The sequence below is a fragment of the Oryctolagus cuniculus genome, chromosome 13 (assembly GCF_964237555.1).
Source record: "Oryctolagus cuniculus chromosome 13, mOryCun1.1, whole genome shotgun sequence".
In the NCBI taxonomy this organism is placed as follows: domain Eukaryota; kingdom Metazoa; phylum Chordata; class Mammalia; order Lagomorpha; family Leporidae; genus Oryctolagus; species Oryctolagus cuniculus.
In genome coordinates, this window is record NC_091444.1 from 17,809,737 (window position 1) to 17,826,876 (window position 17,140).

At 62.1% G+C, this 17,140-nt stretch overlaps 1 protein-coding gene across 1 annotated transcript in view; it reads right to left on the reverse strand.

Annotated features, from left to right (window-relative positions):
- Positions 1 to 1,027: 1,027 nt before the first annotated feature.
- The window catches only part of LMOD1 (leiomodin 1), a 39,986-nt gene continuing 23,873 nt past the window's right edge, over positions 1,028 to 17,140 (reverse strand). The window contains exons 2-3 of the mRNA XM_017347865.3: positions 2,369 to 3,886; positions 1,028 to 1,728 (exon numbers count right to left, since the gene is read on the reverse strand). Coding sequence (XP_017203354.3) covers positions 1,702 to 1,728; positions 2,369 to 3,886 — 1,545 coding nt within the window. The 3' untranslated portion in view covers positions 1,028 to 1,701. The remainder of the gene's footprint in view (positions 1,729 to 2,368; positions 3,887 to 17,140) is intronic.

Sequence of the window (17,140 nt, forward strand, 5' to 3'; positions counted from 1 at the left end):
AGGAGTGCAGGAAGGGAACAGCAGCTCTTGCTGCTTGGGAACGGTGGGGCGTGGCTTTTCCCTCCGGCTAAATCCTGCGTGGAGTCTGGCAGGACTTCCTAAGGTGACAGGTTCCTTTGGAGCTCCGTTGTTGGGGTTCTGTTAGGGCTTCCCACGCCTTCCTAAGACACCATGGGCAGTCTCTTTGGGGCAGGGGAGGGGGACTGCGAGGTAGGGTTAAAGGCCTGAGCTCTGCCTGTGGCTGTGGGTAGTGGGCGGCGCTGACCCGGCTTGGTTCCAGCTAACACCCTTAGCCTGACAGGAGCCAGCAAGGTTCTCCATCTCCTTGCCCAGACACAGGTTACGGGGGTGCAGGGCGAGAGGGTGCAGAGTGCCCCTGGGGTCTGGGTCCTCAGGCCTGTCCAGACCCAGCAAGGGCCCCGACCCCACCCCCAAGATGGAGAAGCCGCGGAGGCAGAACAACCTGCAGTGGAAAACACATACAGGTGGCGGCTCCCCGGTGCCAAGGCTGCCACGCATCCTCGTGCCAGGAGAGCCGGGAAGGTGCCTTTGACATGCAGCAGACGGTGGGCGTGCAGGGCAGTGCTGTGGGGCCAGAGGGCGGCGGTGGCGCAGGAAGTGAGCTAGGACCCGCGGGGAGGACCGGGGGCCGAGTAGGCTCCCCACGCCGTTGCCCGGCTTCTCTGCTGCCCGGCTGGCCTGTGACTGCTGTTAGAGGCTGGCCCCAAGCCCACGGCAGGAAGAGTCACGGAAGGAGCATCCTTGGAACAGGCCTAATATAGGCACCCCGGGCCGGCCTCCACCCCGCCTGCACCTCCGAGCCCAGCTCTGGCCGTGGACGCCAGGCAGCAGCACGCTGCGGGAGCAGGCCTGGCCTCCTGGGCCTGGGCAGCCGGGGCGGGCGGGCGGGGAGTCTCCGCTCATTTCCTGGTCAACTCGGCAGGCACGGCAGGGCCCCTGAGCTTCTAGATTCTTCGAGGGTGAGCATCAGGGCCCTGGGCATAGCAGAGAGGTGAGGCACAGCCAGTCACGGCTAACGGCTTGTATATATTATCAAAATCTTATGGAAACAGATACACAGCTATTTATACAACAGCAGTGGGTGTGCGGCAAACATCGGCTTTGGCATCGAACCTTCTGGTCCGGCTGCTGCCTGCCCCTCCCCTCCCGCTGGAACCCGCTCCCCACCAGGCAGGCTGTCCCCGCCAGGGCTAACCAGAGGGAGGCTGGGGGGCTCCTCAGCCCCTCCTGCTCTCCTGTGGGCCCCCCACCCTCTCAGACCTGCCACTGCCCAACAGCTTTGTCCGAGGGCTCCTCAGAGGTCTGAATCCTGGCCCTGGAGGGCGGCGGGGCTGGGGTGGGCGTGGCCGTGGACACAGCTTTCCTCTCGTGGCTCCTGGGCCTCTTGTGGCTGCCAGCCGTGCGGGCCCCGGGTGGTGCCGTCTTCTCAGCGATGAGCTACAAGGGCTCTTCTTGCCTGGAACCCTCAGCTCCAGGTACACAAGCGGTTTCGGAGAGCCTCAGAGATAAGAACAGGAAAGTGGGGAGAGACAGGGCATCCTTCCTGGAGCGTGGCCCAGGCCTCGAGCTCCCGCATGGCGGCAGCAGCGGGGCCGGGGTGGGTGGGTGGGGGCCGTGTGGCCCTGGGAGGTGAGGCCCGGGCGGTCGTGGCGCGGGCAGACGGTGCCCGGCTGCCTGGTCCTACTGCAGCAGCTTGGGCACTTCCACCTGCAGGGGCAGAGCACAGACAGGTCAGAGGAGGCTGCAAGGGGCCCTCTGCTGCCCCCTTCGGCTCCTCCCCCGGAAGGGCGGAGCCCCGGCCTCCTCGGCCAGGGGTGCCGCCCAGGCACCATGTCCCCTTTCCTGTGAAAACTGGACGCCGTCCATCCCCTGGCCCTGGGGCCACAGCGGAGCTGGTCCTGAATGCACGGCGCCAGGGCTGGGGCACAGCACCAAGGCCGCTGTCAGCAGGCAGGGCTTCCGGGCACCAGGTGCCCAGCCCAGAGACGGCGCATGCGTCCATGGCACAGGCTCCACAGAGGCAGACTCTCCTTGGGGGAGCCCGACATGTGGGGCTTGGCTGGCCCTGGGAGAGGGTTTGGTAGGACAAAGAGCATTTTTGTCTCAGGGAATGGAGAAGGCTCAAAGGAAGGAGGGCCTGAGGGGGACAACTCTGCCGAGGCTGCAGGAGGCAGACACGGCGGGGCGGGGGGGCGGGGCGCAGGGGAGAGGCTGGAGGACCCAGAGGGAGACACGAGTGAGGGCCGCCTGGAGGTGGGGGCCTGGCTTCGTGCCTGCAGCCTGACCTGAGCTCCCCCGCGGACCCCTGCCCACCCAGCCCGTGGCCCCGGCCCACGAACACAGCTACCTTCTTGAGCTGCTTGAGGTTGCTGGAGCGGATGGCGGCCAGCAGCTGGTCGCGCGAGTTCTTCTCCTGGGCCGGGAGCACCTTGTCCCCCATCTTCCTCTGCGTGGCGGGCGAGAGGGAGTTCTTCAGGTTCTCCATGATCAGGGGCGGAGCCAAGGGAGGGGGCGGGGGCGGGGGCGCGGCCGGAGCCCCCCCTTTCTTGGGCGAGTTCTTGGGGGAGGGCTTGGGGGAGGGCTGGGGCGAAGGTCTGGGGGAGCCCTTGGCCAGGGCCCCAGCCTTGGGCACCTCCAGCAGCTCCCTCTTCTCTCCGCTGGCCTCCTGCGCCTGCCTCTGCTCCTGCAGCCGCTTCTGCCGCTGCTTGTCCATGTTGCGGCTGAGCAGGTTGGTGACGGTCATGCGGGGCCCGGCCAGCTCGAAGTGGTAGCCCAGCTTGAGCAGCGTGGTGTTCTCCTTGAGCAGCTTGGCGATCTCCATCTCGGTCTTGCCGCCGCAGATGTGGCGCTGGTTGTGGAAGCGCAGCTCGGTCAGCGTGCTGTTCTGCAGCAGCGCCCGGAAGATGGCCAGGATGCCCTTGCCCGTGATGTGGTTGGAGTCCAGGTTGAGGCTGGTGATGGTCTTGTTGGCCTTGAGCATGATGGCGATGGCGAAGGCCACGTGGTCGTCGGCGCGCGTGTTGGCCAAGGCGAACACCTTGACCACGGTGTTGAACTCCAGGGCCTCGGTGAAGCGCACCAGGATCTCGTTGGTGATGCAGTCCGAGTTGTTGACGTTCACCTCGGTCATCTCCGGGTCGTTGTTCTTCACCCTCTCCAGCGGCTCATCGAATATGCTGGGAGCCGCCTCCTCCTCGGCCTTGGCTGGGGCCTCAGCGGCCTTGGGGGGCGCCGTGGGGGCCTGCTTCTCAGGTGCTTTGGTCTTGCTCTCGTCCTTGGCCTCCTTTCCGGCGGGGGACGCTTCTGTCTGGCCTTCCTCCCCCCGCTTCTTGGTATCTGTCTTCCCAGGCGCCCTCCTCGCCTCCTCGCCCTCCTTCTCCCCGCCCGCACCCCCGCTGGGTCTTGTCGGCTTCTCATCCTCTTTCCTGGGTTTCGGCTTGTCACCCTCTTTCCTGGAGTCCGGGCTCCTGCTCGGCCCTTTGCCCTTCTCTTCCTCCTCCTTCTTGGCCACCTCCTTGGCCTCCTCTCTCTTCTTGTCCTTGTCCCTGCTCACGCCCAGGTGCCTGTCGCCCGCCTCCTTCCGGGAGGCCGCCGCCCTGGGCTCCCCCGCGCCCTCCTTCTTGTCCACGGCGGCCCTGACCCGGCCCTTGTCCAGGCCCCGGATGAGCTTCTCCTCCTTGGGCTTCTCCCCGCCCGGGCCATCTGTGTCCCCTTTGTCTCTGGAGACGCTTTTCTTCAAAACTCCCTTCCTTGGCTCCTTGCCCAGATCCGGGTCCTTCCGGGGGCCCAAGGCTTTTGTGCCGGCATCTCTGCCCCTTTCCTCTCCGTTCTTGGCATCTGCGTTGCTCTCCACTTTCTTGCTTTCCTAAGAGTTCAGAAAAGAAAAACAAACATGAAGTGGGAGGACCGAGCACGGAGCACTGGGACCAGGGGGAGGACTGGATCACCGCCCTTGACCTCTGGAGGAGCGCTGGCGTTGGCCTCCACGGAGGACACCAGAGGGCGCCGTGGAGTCCAGCGGCAGAGCCCAGCCCTCAGGGCCCTGCACCCTTTTCCGTGCCTGGGACTTGGGACCGCTCTAGAAGTTTCCTGCCACGCCCTGCTGGAACCCGAGGCCAACAGGAATAACCACCGTCCCCGATCCTGTCTGTCTTCAGTGTGCACTTCTGTTCACTGTGGATTTTAGGCATCAGTTTGGGTTTGCAGAAACAGAGACTCAAACAGGCGCTATCCAGCCCTCAGTGTAGGGGGCCAGGTGTCCCGCAGCCCTCACCCTCGCCCCGCCCTGCTTCGCAGGAGTTCTACAGGCGCAAACCTTCGCAAAGAGATGTGGGGGCATCAGCACAAGCTTGCCGACGTGTTGCTTCACCAACTAAAGCTCTCTCTGGAGCCCACCATGGCCGTCGCGTTGAGGCATAAATGGAATAAAGGAGGTGCCTCACATCCAGTGTGTGTCTCTCGCAGTAAGTTACAGCATCCCCCATGCTCTTCGAGGAACCCGAGGGTCCCCTGGGCCAGTGACCTTGGGAGGACTCTGCCAGACCAGGCCCCGGACGCCGTGACTCCATTCTGACCACGCACAGGGTCAGCGGAGCTTTGTGTGGGCACAGCCACCTGCCCCTGCACGGGCCCCTTTCCTCCTCTGCAAACCCGCTTCTAGGCTGAGCCAAGTTTGTTTTCCTTTTTTTTTTTTTTTTTTTTAACAATTCAGGAGACAGAGACAAAGATAGACAGAGAAGGCTCCCATCCACTTCACTCCCCAAATGCTTGCGACGGCCAGGACTGGGCTGGGCCAAAGCCAGAAGCTGGGAACTCACACGCAGATCTCCCACGTGGGTGGCAGGGATCCAACTGCTGCCTCCCGGGGTCTGCATTAGCAGGAAGCTGGAGCAGGCGTCGGAGCTGGCACATGAGTGTCTTAACCACTAGGCCAACCGCGGCTGCTGGGCCCTAATTGGAGGGAACCTGCTCCTCATCCTCGCCTGAGGAGCGGAGGAAGCAGCGGGCCTGCCTGAGCTCAGATGTCGGTGTAGCTGTCCACTGCCCAAGGAGACTGAAGGGCAGCGGGACTGCAAGGATCGCCGCGAGCTCCTTGCCCAGCAGATTTTTAAGAGGATGAGACCACGGCCTGGGCATCAGAGGGTTGTCTGTCTTCCACAGGAGCCCAGCTGGGGTGCCGGAAGAGGGGAAGGAAGACGGCAAAGCCTGGGTTCTCTCCACAGCGCTCTCTCACAGCTGTTCTTCCTGGAAGGGGTGGAGAGTGACAGGTGCCACTGGGACCAGCCCCTGGGCTCCTCCGCTGGAACCACAATGGGCAGCCAAGGGGCCCAGGGCTATGGAATGTGCCCCTGGCTACCTCCTCTGCTCTGGGCACCTCACGGGGGCTGTGGAGATGGAGTAGGGGCCGCAGAGCCCACCGCAAACTCCTCACGCGGGCTCCCAGGGATCTGGGTTGGTCACGGCAGGTCCCCTGGGGCAGAGGTGGGACTTCAGTGCCCACCGTGGAGAGGGACCCAGGGTCGCACTGCAGGTGAGAGCTATGGGGGCCTCCTCTCCCAGCCAAGTGCGCAAATCAGGCCTCAGGGCAGACTCAGGACCTCAGAGCCCCCACACTGCCCAGCTGCCCTCCGCAGCGTTCCCGCGTCGCTCACAGGTTACGTGTGCAGGGACACTGGGGGTCCAGAGAGACTCACGGAAGCAGCTTCACACAAGTTCAAGAAACACTGGGTTTCGGGCCTGGTTGCTCATGTCGGATCTCCTCCTTTAGGACAAAGGCGTCCCTCGCCCTCGGGCGCCCACGCACCCCCTGCCACCCAGGAACCCACTCGCCAGCTGCTCCTGCAGACCCAGGGCTGCCATGGGGAACCTCCCGCCCCCGCCCATCCCGCACTGGTTTTCCCACGTTAACCCCTCTCTGCCCAACCTTTCCCCTTTGTCCTCATCTGGGACGGCTGGCTCTCGGTCTGCCCCCTGCACAGGGGTCCCCATGGGTAGGATCTGCCAGGCGCCTGTTCCCGGGGAGGTGTGCCAATCCTTTAGAGAGAACCTAATGGAAAACAGGCCGGGTGGGGGAAGGGCCGATTAATCATCGGTTTCCTCCAAATAGCCAGGAATGAGTGGGGCTGGGGCTTGCCGAGGCTCGTGCAGCCAGAGAGCACAGCGTTGCCTTAAAAGGAGAAGGAGCCGCAGCTCCGCAGGCCGCGCTGGGCCCAGCCACGCAGAGCTGCCTCCTTCGTGCTTATCTGAAAGGGAGTCCCGGCCAGGCCAGCCTCCTTCTGCTTCCAGAGCTGTGGTGCATCGTGGTGACCCCGAGTTATTTTTGCCTGTGTTCTTGTCTCCAGGCCTTACGTGACCCTTTGTGTCTTAGAGTGAGAGGGGCTCGGGTTAGATAAAACAGAGCTTCCAGGGCCTCATTTCTCCCCGCTTAGGAAAAGCCTTAGGGTTGGGGGGGGGTCCCCGGGGAGAGGTTTGGGAGTCCCAAGGGAAGGCAGGGGAATGGACAGGATGGCCTCTCACAGCCTGGGATGTGTGGCAGGACTCAGGGTGCCATGCCTCCAGTCTACAGCCCCACACTGCTGCTCTCCTGTCTGTCACCTGTCCGGTTCGCAAGGGTCCAAGTTCAATGCCACTGATGGATTCCCTTCCTTCAGGCTCTGACACTGCTGCTTCCTGAGGGGCCTTATCTGATTAGACAGAGGAGAGAACACTTCATCACCTCCACTGCCAACAGAGCAGAGCGGGGCTGTGTGTCTCGGCACAGGTGCCCTGCAAGCGAGGGCTTAGCGACGGCCAGGGCTAAGACCTCCGATGGCCGGCCACGCTCGGCAGCCGGCCCGAGGCCCTGTGAGCTCCCAGTGATCCTACCAGCCTCTGCAGACACCCCAGCTCCAGGCAGCTGCAGGGGAGGGGCTCACCTGGCAAGGGGGAGCGGGAGGAGGAAGGAGCAAGCCTGCCTGTGGGAGGAGGGGAGAGCCAGGAGGGCAGAGGTGATGGTCAGGGACTGTCCCCTCCTGTGTGACACCACCGCGTGAGCCCCTGCCCGCAGCAAGGCCGAGGAGATTTCGTGATTCAGACAGTCCAGTGCCACTCTGGCAGAGGTCCCCCAGGGCTGCCTGGCGAGTCCCTGACGGCTTTCTGCCAGGGGCTATCCAGAGGGCCCCCAGCTTGAGCCCAGGCTGGGGGCAGGGCCTCTGGGGTCCCCGGGTCTGCTTCTGGTGGACCTTCTTGCCAGGTCTTAGTGAAGTTGCCGGGCACGGGAATCCGCCCCGGGCTGCGGCCTGCTTGGCTTCTCCGGGATCAGGGTTTTGTTTACCAGGAAAGCACCAGGGGACGTCTCCAGGCCTGCGCCTCCCTCCTGGTGCTGCACCTGCATCTCCCACTGGCCCTGCCTCATCTCACAGGGGAACGAGGTCCCGTTCCCCTGCTTTGCCCACACAGCGTCTCTGCAGAGGCCCGAGACCCTGGGCCTGCTCCCGCTGGCCACCTGGTGACCTCCTGGCATCAGGTGCCGCAGCTGTCAGTGCTGTCTGTCCATGCAAGCCATGGCAGGGAGGAGTGGCTGCCTGCGGGAGGGGCTGCCAGCCGTCCCTGGGGAGAGCAGCTCCCTTCAGGGCTGGTGTGAAGGGCAGGGCGGGCAGCAGGGCCCAGGGCTAGCACAGGGCAAGGTAGCCATGCCTCCAGTCTCTGGCCGCCTCTCGCTGTTTTCCACCAAGGACACAGAGTCTAGACTGTCCTGATGAGAAGTTCCAGGAGCGTCCCTTGGCCCCTCAGGACAGTGGCATCCCTGGGAGCGGCAGGCGTTTCCCCTGGTTGTCTGCAGCAGGAGCCCTGCACTGAGGCTTGGGCCAGGGCTGCCGGTCTTTGAACAACTGACAGTGCGCCCTCCCGGATTGTTCCAGCAAAGCTCTCCCACGGTGACATGGGAGCCCTGGCTCTGTGGGCAGTTGGCCTGTGTGCAAATCCCAGCTCTGCCTCTGCCTAGGTGTGTGACCGTGGCTGAGTTACTCAGCCCCTCTGAACTTGTTGTCACACACACACCACAGCACAGGCACCCGGCGGCTCCTCACTGGGCTGTAAATGGCAGAGCCACGACTCAAAGTCCTGATGCCAAGGAGGACAGGAGGTGCCAAGAGGGGCTTGGGGGTGCCGGGACCCTCATGCAAAGCGGCTGACCCACGATGGCAGTGGCGCCCGTCCCCTCCTGTTGGCAGCCCCTGCCCTGGCTCTGTGTCCTTGACCAGGGGAAACAGCACGCAGTGGCCAGTGCAGGTGCATCTTGTCTGTTCTCCTGAACCCTAGGAACCTGCTTAGAAGGCTGGCGGCTGGGGAGGGACCTGGCTACTTTGGGCAGTCTCCCCTGACCCACCATAACCCCATGGTGACAGAGGCGGGGGTCGGACAGGAGAGCGACTGGTGTCGTCCTACCAGCAATGGCGACCGGCCTCTGAAGGGACCTTGTGAGGGGCTGGCCCTGTCCTGTGGCCCTTCATTCTATGATCACCACGTAAGGGACACAGAGTCCCCATGGCCGAGGAGGGGACAAGCTGACATCAGCAGACATAGCACAGAAGGCATGGCCCCGTGGAGCTGAAGTGTGGAAGATGGAGCTTCCCCAGTGTCCAGCAGCCTCAAGATCATGCTGTGGCCACGTCCCCTGCTGCAGAGCGCCCCCTGCTGGAAGGGCCAATGGGGGAAGCCGACCCCAGAGCTGAGGCTGGAGGAGGCGAGGGTGGGATGACGCTACCACCTCACCCCTGTGGGCTCACAGCTCTGGAAACACACTTTCTGGAATGTTCAAAGGCTGTCCACAAAGACCCACACATATGCTCAGCTCCTACCTATAGCTGGAGTACAACAAAGCCTGCAAGAAACGGGCTCCACATTTTGGGAGGGGGCTTTGTCATGTGATACGAGGGCAGTAGAACCCCCTGCTCCCTGTGTGTGTCTGCAGCCTCCAGCCCCTGACCTAGGCAGCATGGAGACTCGGAGGAGCCCGGACAGGTGCAACGTCCCCAGATAATCCACACAGGGGCCGTTGGAACCGGAGCGGTGTCAGGCTCAGACCCCACACGGGGCTTCACGGAGACCCCTCCACACCAGAGACGAGCAAAGATCTCAGCCAGCCCCTGCCCCCACCATGAACCTGAGCCCTGCCGGGAGACACTCGGTAAACATGACTGGTGATGTGGGAGGCTTGTGCCTCCTGCTCCCTCAGAGGAACGCAGGCCATTTGGGCATAGCTGTCCACATGCTCAGGGCTTCAGAGGGGTCGGCCAGGGCACCCCCCAGGGGAGCGTATGTACCTCGTAGGCTCTGAGCTAAGAGGCCAAGACCCATGCAGTCACAGGGCTAAGAAAAGCCAGGCCCCTGCTGCCCTGTCCCCACCCTGCTTGACCCCTCTCTGGCTTCCCAGTGCCCTCCCACAGCCAGCCCCCTTGTGAGCAGGTGAGTCAGCTCCCAGGGGTGGCACTTGGGCTCCAGGCCCCAGGCAGAGTGGCCACAGATGTGCAGGCCCCGGGGCTGCAGGCAGTGCCTCCTTCCCCGTGAAGATGCCAGAGAAGAGGTGGGCAAGCAGCCTCCCGGTGGGGTCACATCCCACAGGGGAGAGCCTGGATCCAGGGCCAGCTGCAGCTCCAGACTCCTGCTGACGCACGCCCTGGGGGGCAGCAGTGATGGCTCAAGTCCTGAGAGCTGCACACGGCGCGGCTGCCCTGTCCGCACTGAGGATTCCTCTCCCCACCCCACAGGAGAAGCGGCTGAGGCCCGGGACCACACAGCTCCTCCAAGACGAAGCAGGGACTCAAGTCCAGGGTCACGGGCTCTAGATGTCTGGCCTTTGTGTCGCAGTCTTGTGTGAGGGGCCGTAGGCTGAGCCACTTTCGCTTCAGTCCCCACCCCAGCACGAAGGAAGAGGGCGACTGACAGGCTACCGAGACGCTGTAGGTCACGGGGCAGAGCAGGGGCGGGCGGCCCCGGTCTCAGCAGGAGGGGACTCTGCAGGGAGGAGCCCTTCGGGGGTGGCTGGGGTGGGGGCCTTCCCATCCCAAAGCTTCCATCATCAAGGTCTTAACAAACATCAGGTCCCCACGGCGCCGAGGACGCTGCTGGAATCCACCACTTCGGACAGTGTGCTGGGGCAGGGGGATTAAGGCTGCTGGGGTCGGTGCTGAGATCTTCCCCACGTCGCAGGTGGTCCTTCGTTCCAGTTACAAGGGCAAGTGGGAGGCCAGTGGCTCTAACACAGGTGGGCTTCACTGCTGTGCTGCTGTGCCCTCCAGTGTCACAGCGACCCCCTAGGGGATGGGTGCCACACTGCTGCAACACTTCGCAAAGCCGGGGAGTCTGAGCTCCGGGCATGCACATGCTCTGGGCCAGGCCCTGGGCTCGGCTAGGGTAGGGCATGAACCTGAGAGTCTCTGCAGGGAACTGGGGAGTGCAGTGTCACCCCGGGAGATGGAGGGAGGGCCCCAGATTTGTTTTCCGGCATGGCTGGGAGAGGATGGCTTTGAGAGACAGAAGACCAGGGTCAGCCGCCCATCAGGAATCAGGGTCTGCAGCCCAGCGACCTCACACTGTGCCACCCATGTTTATCACTTCCCATGTTGGCTTCCCACGTGCTTGACAATGAGACTCTTACATTAAAACCACTGTGTGCTTCACTCTGGGGCCAAACATAGAATAAGCGGAGGTGAGCAAACTGCACCTGCTCCACACTCAGGCTTGGGAGAGGAGGAGACCCAAAGGACGCGTGGACGGTGCTGGCTGCAGGGAGCTGGCGCACCTGGTAGGGACGGGGGAAGGTGCCACTGGAGCTGATTCCTGGAGGAGCAGGAGGAGGTGAGAGGCTGAGGAGCGGGGGCTCCCCCTTGGCCAAGCCTCACCCCGAAGCCCTGGACTCCACGCAGGCATTTCTCCACCCCTTCCTCACCTGGCCTCGCCCCGCCCCCACCCCCACCCCTGCCCCTGTCCAGGAGCCTGCCCTGCTCTGGAGAGCTGCCCTGGCCCCCAGCCTTCCGTGGAGCCCCTCCCCCATCACTGCCCTCCCTGGCTCCCTTGTCTTGGCCCCCGTCACTCCGCGTCCCCCTCGGCCCGTGCACAAAGCATGCTTTATTATCCACTGGATCCCCGGCACAGAGCACAATGCCTGGCACGCAGGAGACGCTCGATGGTGTTGAGTAAATGAACAAGTGAGCGCTGTCCAACGAGCGAAGCCAAGTATTAGTCTGGAATGAAGGAGGTCAGGAAAGTTTACAGAGGGGCGAGTGTTAGGCACAGCAGCTGGGACAGGCAGGGCCCACATCAGGGCGTCTGGGTTCAAGTCCTGGCTCTGCTGCGATTCCAGCTTCCTGCTGAGAAGCAACAGGTGACGGCCCAAGGAGCTGAGTCCCTGCCACCCCCTGGGAGACCCATCAGGCGGTCCAGACCCTGGATTCAGCCCAGGCCAGCCCCAGCTGTTGTGGGCATCTGGAGGAATGCACCACCGTGGAAGATCTCTGTGTCTCTGCCTCTCTGTCTCTCTGCCTTTCAAAAATAAACAAGGATTAGAAAGAAAAGAAAGTTTGTAGACGAAGGACCACAGCAGGTGACAACTCTGTCTTCCGAGGCTGATGCTGAGGCAGAGGGGCACCGAACCACACCCTGTACTCACACTGCTAGAGGAGGTCCCCACAGCAGAGAGGCAAGGGCCCAGCGGCCAGGGTGGCCTTGGATTCAAGACCCTGGACCTCAGCTTTCTCAGCCTGGCCCAGATTTGTCACCCAGCCCCCAGAGCCACCTTACTGCAGTGCCAGTTAGGCCAGGGGAGCCTCCGTGAGCAGGGCTGGTGGCGAGAGCTTGCTCACCAGAGCACATATGCTGAGGCCCAGGCAGGCTGGACCAGGGTACGACCAGTGGGCACTGGTGCAGGAGGCCCGGGCTACTGGGAGAACGGACATGTGCGATGCCACCCCACCTTGGAAAAGATAGCCCAGGGCTCTGCCATTCAGGGTCTAAGAGAGTCACGGTGTCTCTGGGAGAGGCCTGCCTGACACAGGTGTCCTTCTGGGGCCCAGGGCTGTGTGCCCGTGTCCACTGTGCCTATGCAGACTCCCAGGTTCCTCCCCTCCTGGGGCTGGGTCCAGACCAGGTGGGCCAAATACCAGGACTAACGGTTGGGTGTATCCCTGCATAGGCTTAGCTTCCTGGAGGCACATGGCCTGCTTGGGCCCTTGAGGATGTCAAGAGTCGGGGGAGGGAGGTGGGAGCTGCGAGGCACATGGGGGCAAGGGGCCAGCTCCCCAGAGCCTGCTCACCACTGACTGGCCCCAAAGGAATGCGGTAAACAAGGAGAAGTCCGCCCCCCCTGGGCCAGAGGTGGGAGGCTGGGGGTGGGAGGCTTGACCACTCTATCCCAAGGGCTGTGCAGCTGGGAAGAGGTCAAGTCTGTTTTAGGAAACCAGAGACTTGTGAGTTTCAGGTTGAGGAATCAGGCCCCAGAGCTCTCCTCTTAGCTCCCGGAAAAGGGAGTTCAACACAATGCACATTTTCCATGAACTTTTTGAAGAGCCAGAATTCTTTTTTTTTTTTTTTTTTTTTTTTTTTTTTTTTTTTTTTTTTTTTTTTTAAGAAAATCAGTTTATTTGAGAGGCAGAGAGTAGAAGAGAGGGATAGAGAGAGTGTGTGCGTGTATGCACTGGCCAGGAGTGAAACCAGGAGCCGGGAGCTCAACCCAAGTCTCCTGAGGGGTGGCAAGGCCCTGACTACCTGTGTCACCGCCACTGCCTCCCAGGGGCCCCAGTGGCAGGAAGCTGGAGGCAGGAGCCAGGGTCGGGAACCTGGCGCCAGTGTGGAACGTGGACGCCCTAAACACCGGGCCAGACGCACACCCCCATACTTTATTTTTTTTATTTGAAAGACAGAGACACAGAGAGAAGGAGAGGCACAGAAGAAGAGAGACATCTTCTATCAACTGGTTCACTTCCCAAAAGGCTACAATAGCCAGGGCTGGGCCAGGTCAAAGCCAGGAGCCTGGAATTCCATCTGGGTCTCCGACGTGGAATGCGGGGGCCCAAGCACTTGGCCATCATCCGCTACCTTCCAGGAGCATTAGCAGGAAGTGGATCCAAAGAGGAGCAGCTGAGACTTGAACTGGCGCTCCGACATGGGATGCCAGCGGCCGCAAACCCGCTACACCACAACGCTGGCCCCCACCTACTTGTCCTTTCTTTAACGGCTATTCTCTGGGCCACTGCTCGAAACGTGACTTTTCAGGCCTCATCCAGCTCATGGCCGACCCTTCTGTTGCTGAGGAAGGATGTGAGGGCAACAGGGAGATGGAAGTCCTGCTAAGTGGAGGATGCCACTGCGAAACGGACACTCGGAAAACTCAGACTCGGAACGTCCTACCCTGCGCAGCTGTGCAGGGCCCACCGCATTCCTCCAGCCGTCCCTCCCCGACACTCGGCTGGCCGCGGGCCGCTGTGAACAAAGCTGCTGAGACCACAGGTCTACAGGTGTCTCAGGGGAGCAGCTGGAGTGAGAGCCACGTTCATTCTCTCTACACCACTCGCCCTGGCTGCCTCACCTGCTGCCCCGCTCAGCGTGTCCCTCACCAGCTGTGCCACCAATGTGTCACCATCCCCTGCCCCAGCCCTGAATCTCATGGACCCCGAGCCTGCGTGGCGCCCCCTCTGCAGCTGGGCCATACAGGGAAAGCAGCCCACCCACAGCTCCCCTCTGCAAAACGGCCTCCTGCTGTGGGGAAAGCCTTGAAGGCAGAGCTGCTGGTGGGCGGCTCTCAGTGCCACACTCCGGCTGCCCAGGCGCGCTCTCCTTGTCCTCTTGTCCCATGCGCATCTGCTTGTCCTGCCAGGCATCTCCGGGGGGCCCCCTCCTTCCTTCCAGCTGCATCTGAAGCACCATGAGCCCTAGGCTCTCACCCCCCACCCCCCACCACCACCCTGCTCCTTCCCTCGCCTCCACCTACCTATGCAGCATTAATTTTCACACGAATCCCATCCCTGCCTTGTCCACCAGGGGCCTAGCTCTCCCTCCGCCCGCCCACCGTCCCTTCCAGGGCCTGGCCCTCCCTCCGCCCTTCTTTAGTACCCAAACTCCCCCCAGGAGTTCTCCTTGCTCCTCCCCATTCCCTCTTCAGCCCTGCACAACCTCGCCTCCCCCCTATTACCCAGAAGTCAATCTGCCCGCAGCACCTGGGCCTCCGTTTAGTTTCACCTTGCTTGGCTGCCTGGGAAGCAGTGGGCATGGGGGCCAGGACCTCCCCTGTGGTTTTCTTCCAGCTCCCGGGTGGCCCCTCTTCCTCTGCTTGACACAGAAACGCGGGGGTCTCAGGGGCTCACTGTCAGCCTCCTGGGGTCCCCTCTGCCTCCTCTCGCTGGGTGACCGCTCCTTTCTGACACATCATCATACACACTCTCTGTGTGACGTCTCTCCAGGCTGTATCTCTGGGCCCCCGTGACACAGGTCCAGATCCCTGATTCCACAAGTCTAAGGAGCAGCCTGGCGTCCTCCAAGACGGGGCCCTCACCTCTCCTGGCGGCCTCGCCCACTCCTGCGCTGCCCCCCTACTTGGCAATGGCCCCCATAGGTGTCCAGCAGCTCCAAATAAAGCCTGCTGGGGAGGGAAAGGGGCACTCTCTCATCACTGGCAACCCCGGGACTTTGTGTGTGGCTGCTTACACAGGCGGCTTTCTTTCCCCTCTTCCTCTCCCTCTCCTGTGGGCCCTCCTCATCCTCCCTGAGGGGCACATGGCTCCTGGGACAGCACAGTAACCTCTGCCCAGGCTCAGCCACCTCCTCCAGGATGGGGGCGCTCTGGAGCACGGATTCCTGCAGTCACAGCCTTGCCTGGAACCTTTCTCGGTTCTGTGGTTCCCTCAGGATGGAGTTTGGACTCGGGGAGACCCAAGACCCGGTCGCTAGCCTCCCTCTCTGGGGCTGCGGGAGAAAACCCACCCAGCCTGCTCCGCAGGGAGCCAGGCCCCAAGCCTCCGAGCCTCCCCGCCTCTGAGCCCTGGCACACGGCTCGGGGCCTCTCCCACCCTCTCTCCTCCTGCAGACACTTGCCCTGCCTCCAGGGACGTTTCAGCCTATGCCTTCAGTTCACCCGGATCTGACTTTGGGGTGTGATGTAACCATCTTTTTTTTCAAGCAGGTATCTAATACCTGGACCACATGGATGATGGGGGAGTGGGTGTTTTATAAAAAAGAAAATAGGGGCTGGCACTGGTTTAAGGTCAAGTGATGCGGGCATCCCATATGGGCACCGGTTCGAGTCCTGGCTGCTCCACTTCCGATCCAGCTCTCTGCTATGGCCTGGGAGAGCAGTGGAAGATGGTCCAACTGCTTGGGCCCCTGCACCCACGTGGGAGACCTGGAAGATGCTCTGGGCTCCTGGCTTTGGTCTGGCCCAGCCCCAGCCATTGCAGCCATTTCGGGAATGAACCAGTGGATGGAAGATCGCTGTCTCTCCCTGCCCCATCCCCCGTAACTCTGCCTTTCAAATAAATAAATAGATCTTTTACAAAAAAGAAAGACAATAGTTTTTAAACAATTTTATCTCACAGCCCAAACAAAACAGAATAAAATAAAGAGCCAAGACCCCTCAGCTAGGGGTGGGGGAGAAGGCTTAGGGCTGGGGGTGGACAGAGACAAGGGGGGTTCCTTCATCTTGCTCAGCCCCAGGCCCAGCCCCATGCAGCCCGGCTCTGCTCCCCTGAGTAGGAAGTCAGCCCAGGCTGGTGATGAACGCTGGTGCCCTTTGCTGGGGGGTGGGGGGGTCTCAGGCCCCGCCCCCAGCTCGAGCACACAGGGAACCCCACAACTCATTCCACCTCCTAGGACCACGGCAGGGCTGCAGCGGCACCAGGGGAAGGCCATGGTTTGAGAACCCGGGAAAAGAGGCCCTTTGCTGACACCATAGCGGGAGAGCGAGCTTCGCGGGCAGCGTGTGCACCCTTGGCAGCTTCTGGAGAGACCACGAGCGGTGCGCACGCATGGGCACCTGTGTCGCCAACTCTAAGGGGGTGGGGACTCCTGTGGACGTGGCCCCTGAAGGGCTGGAAAGGACGTGAAATGGGGGAGGGGATCGGAGCTGCAGGCACCCAGCAAGAGCAGCAAGGCAGGCAGGCACGGCGGTGAGTGTCTGCTCCTCATCCAGACCCTGCCTCCTGCCAGCAGGGTGGTGTGCACTCTGACTGCACGTGGACCAAGACAGAGGGCTTGGAGGTGAGGCTGTGGCTTGCGGCCTGCATAGGAGAGGCTTCCCGGGCAGTGCCTGGAACCTGGGGTTTTGGGGGTGGGAGTGGGCAGGCCCCTCCTCTCGCCCCAGGGGGCTGAAGGTTCTGCTGGCAGACCTCTGCCAACTGACCCAGGGTCAGCTCCACTGCCCTCTGTGGGCCTCAGTGTTTTTGCCAGCAGGGCTGGTGACTCATGCTGGGAGGCTTGGAGCAAACCCCATTTTTGGAGAAACCAGGAAATCTCTTTGGAGACACAAACAAGTGACTTTAGCACTCAGCTCTCCGAGCGGCCTGGCTGGTCCTTTCCGCTTCTTCCTTTTATTCCAGCAGCATTGAGAACCCAGCAAGTTTGGGTAACATTGTAAAAGTCTATTTAAATGTAAGCTATTTGTCCCAGACTACCAAGTCCACACGGTCCCTGGGGGACTGGGGGTGGGGGGTGGCAGGAGGAACACGCTGTCCTCTTGCTGCCTGGGGCTGTGAGCAGAGCCCTGGCTCTCCCTCTCTGGCCTGTTCAAAACAGAAAAGGCTGCAAGGCCTAATCAGGATGCACGTCTGGGGCTCATCCCCTGCACTGCCAAGGGCCTGTGCTGTTGCCGCTTCAAAAGTTCATTCTAGAACAAGGACTCCTAGTCCCCACCTCTTCATTTTCCACAGAGTCCTGCAAATCCTGTAGCCAGTCCTAGGCCTGATAGACAAACAGGCGCCCAGGATGTCAGTGGGAGGTCCCTGCCTTCCTGCCTTCTCCATGTTGGAGTGGAAACCCCAGCCCGCAGACACCGGGACGGCAGCCCAGACTCTTCCTGCAGCGCTCCCCAACCCGCAACTTCCTAATCTGCAGCAGAGTCTCTCCAGCCGGGCTGCCGCCCAGGACGTGTCCCCTC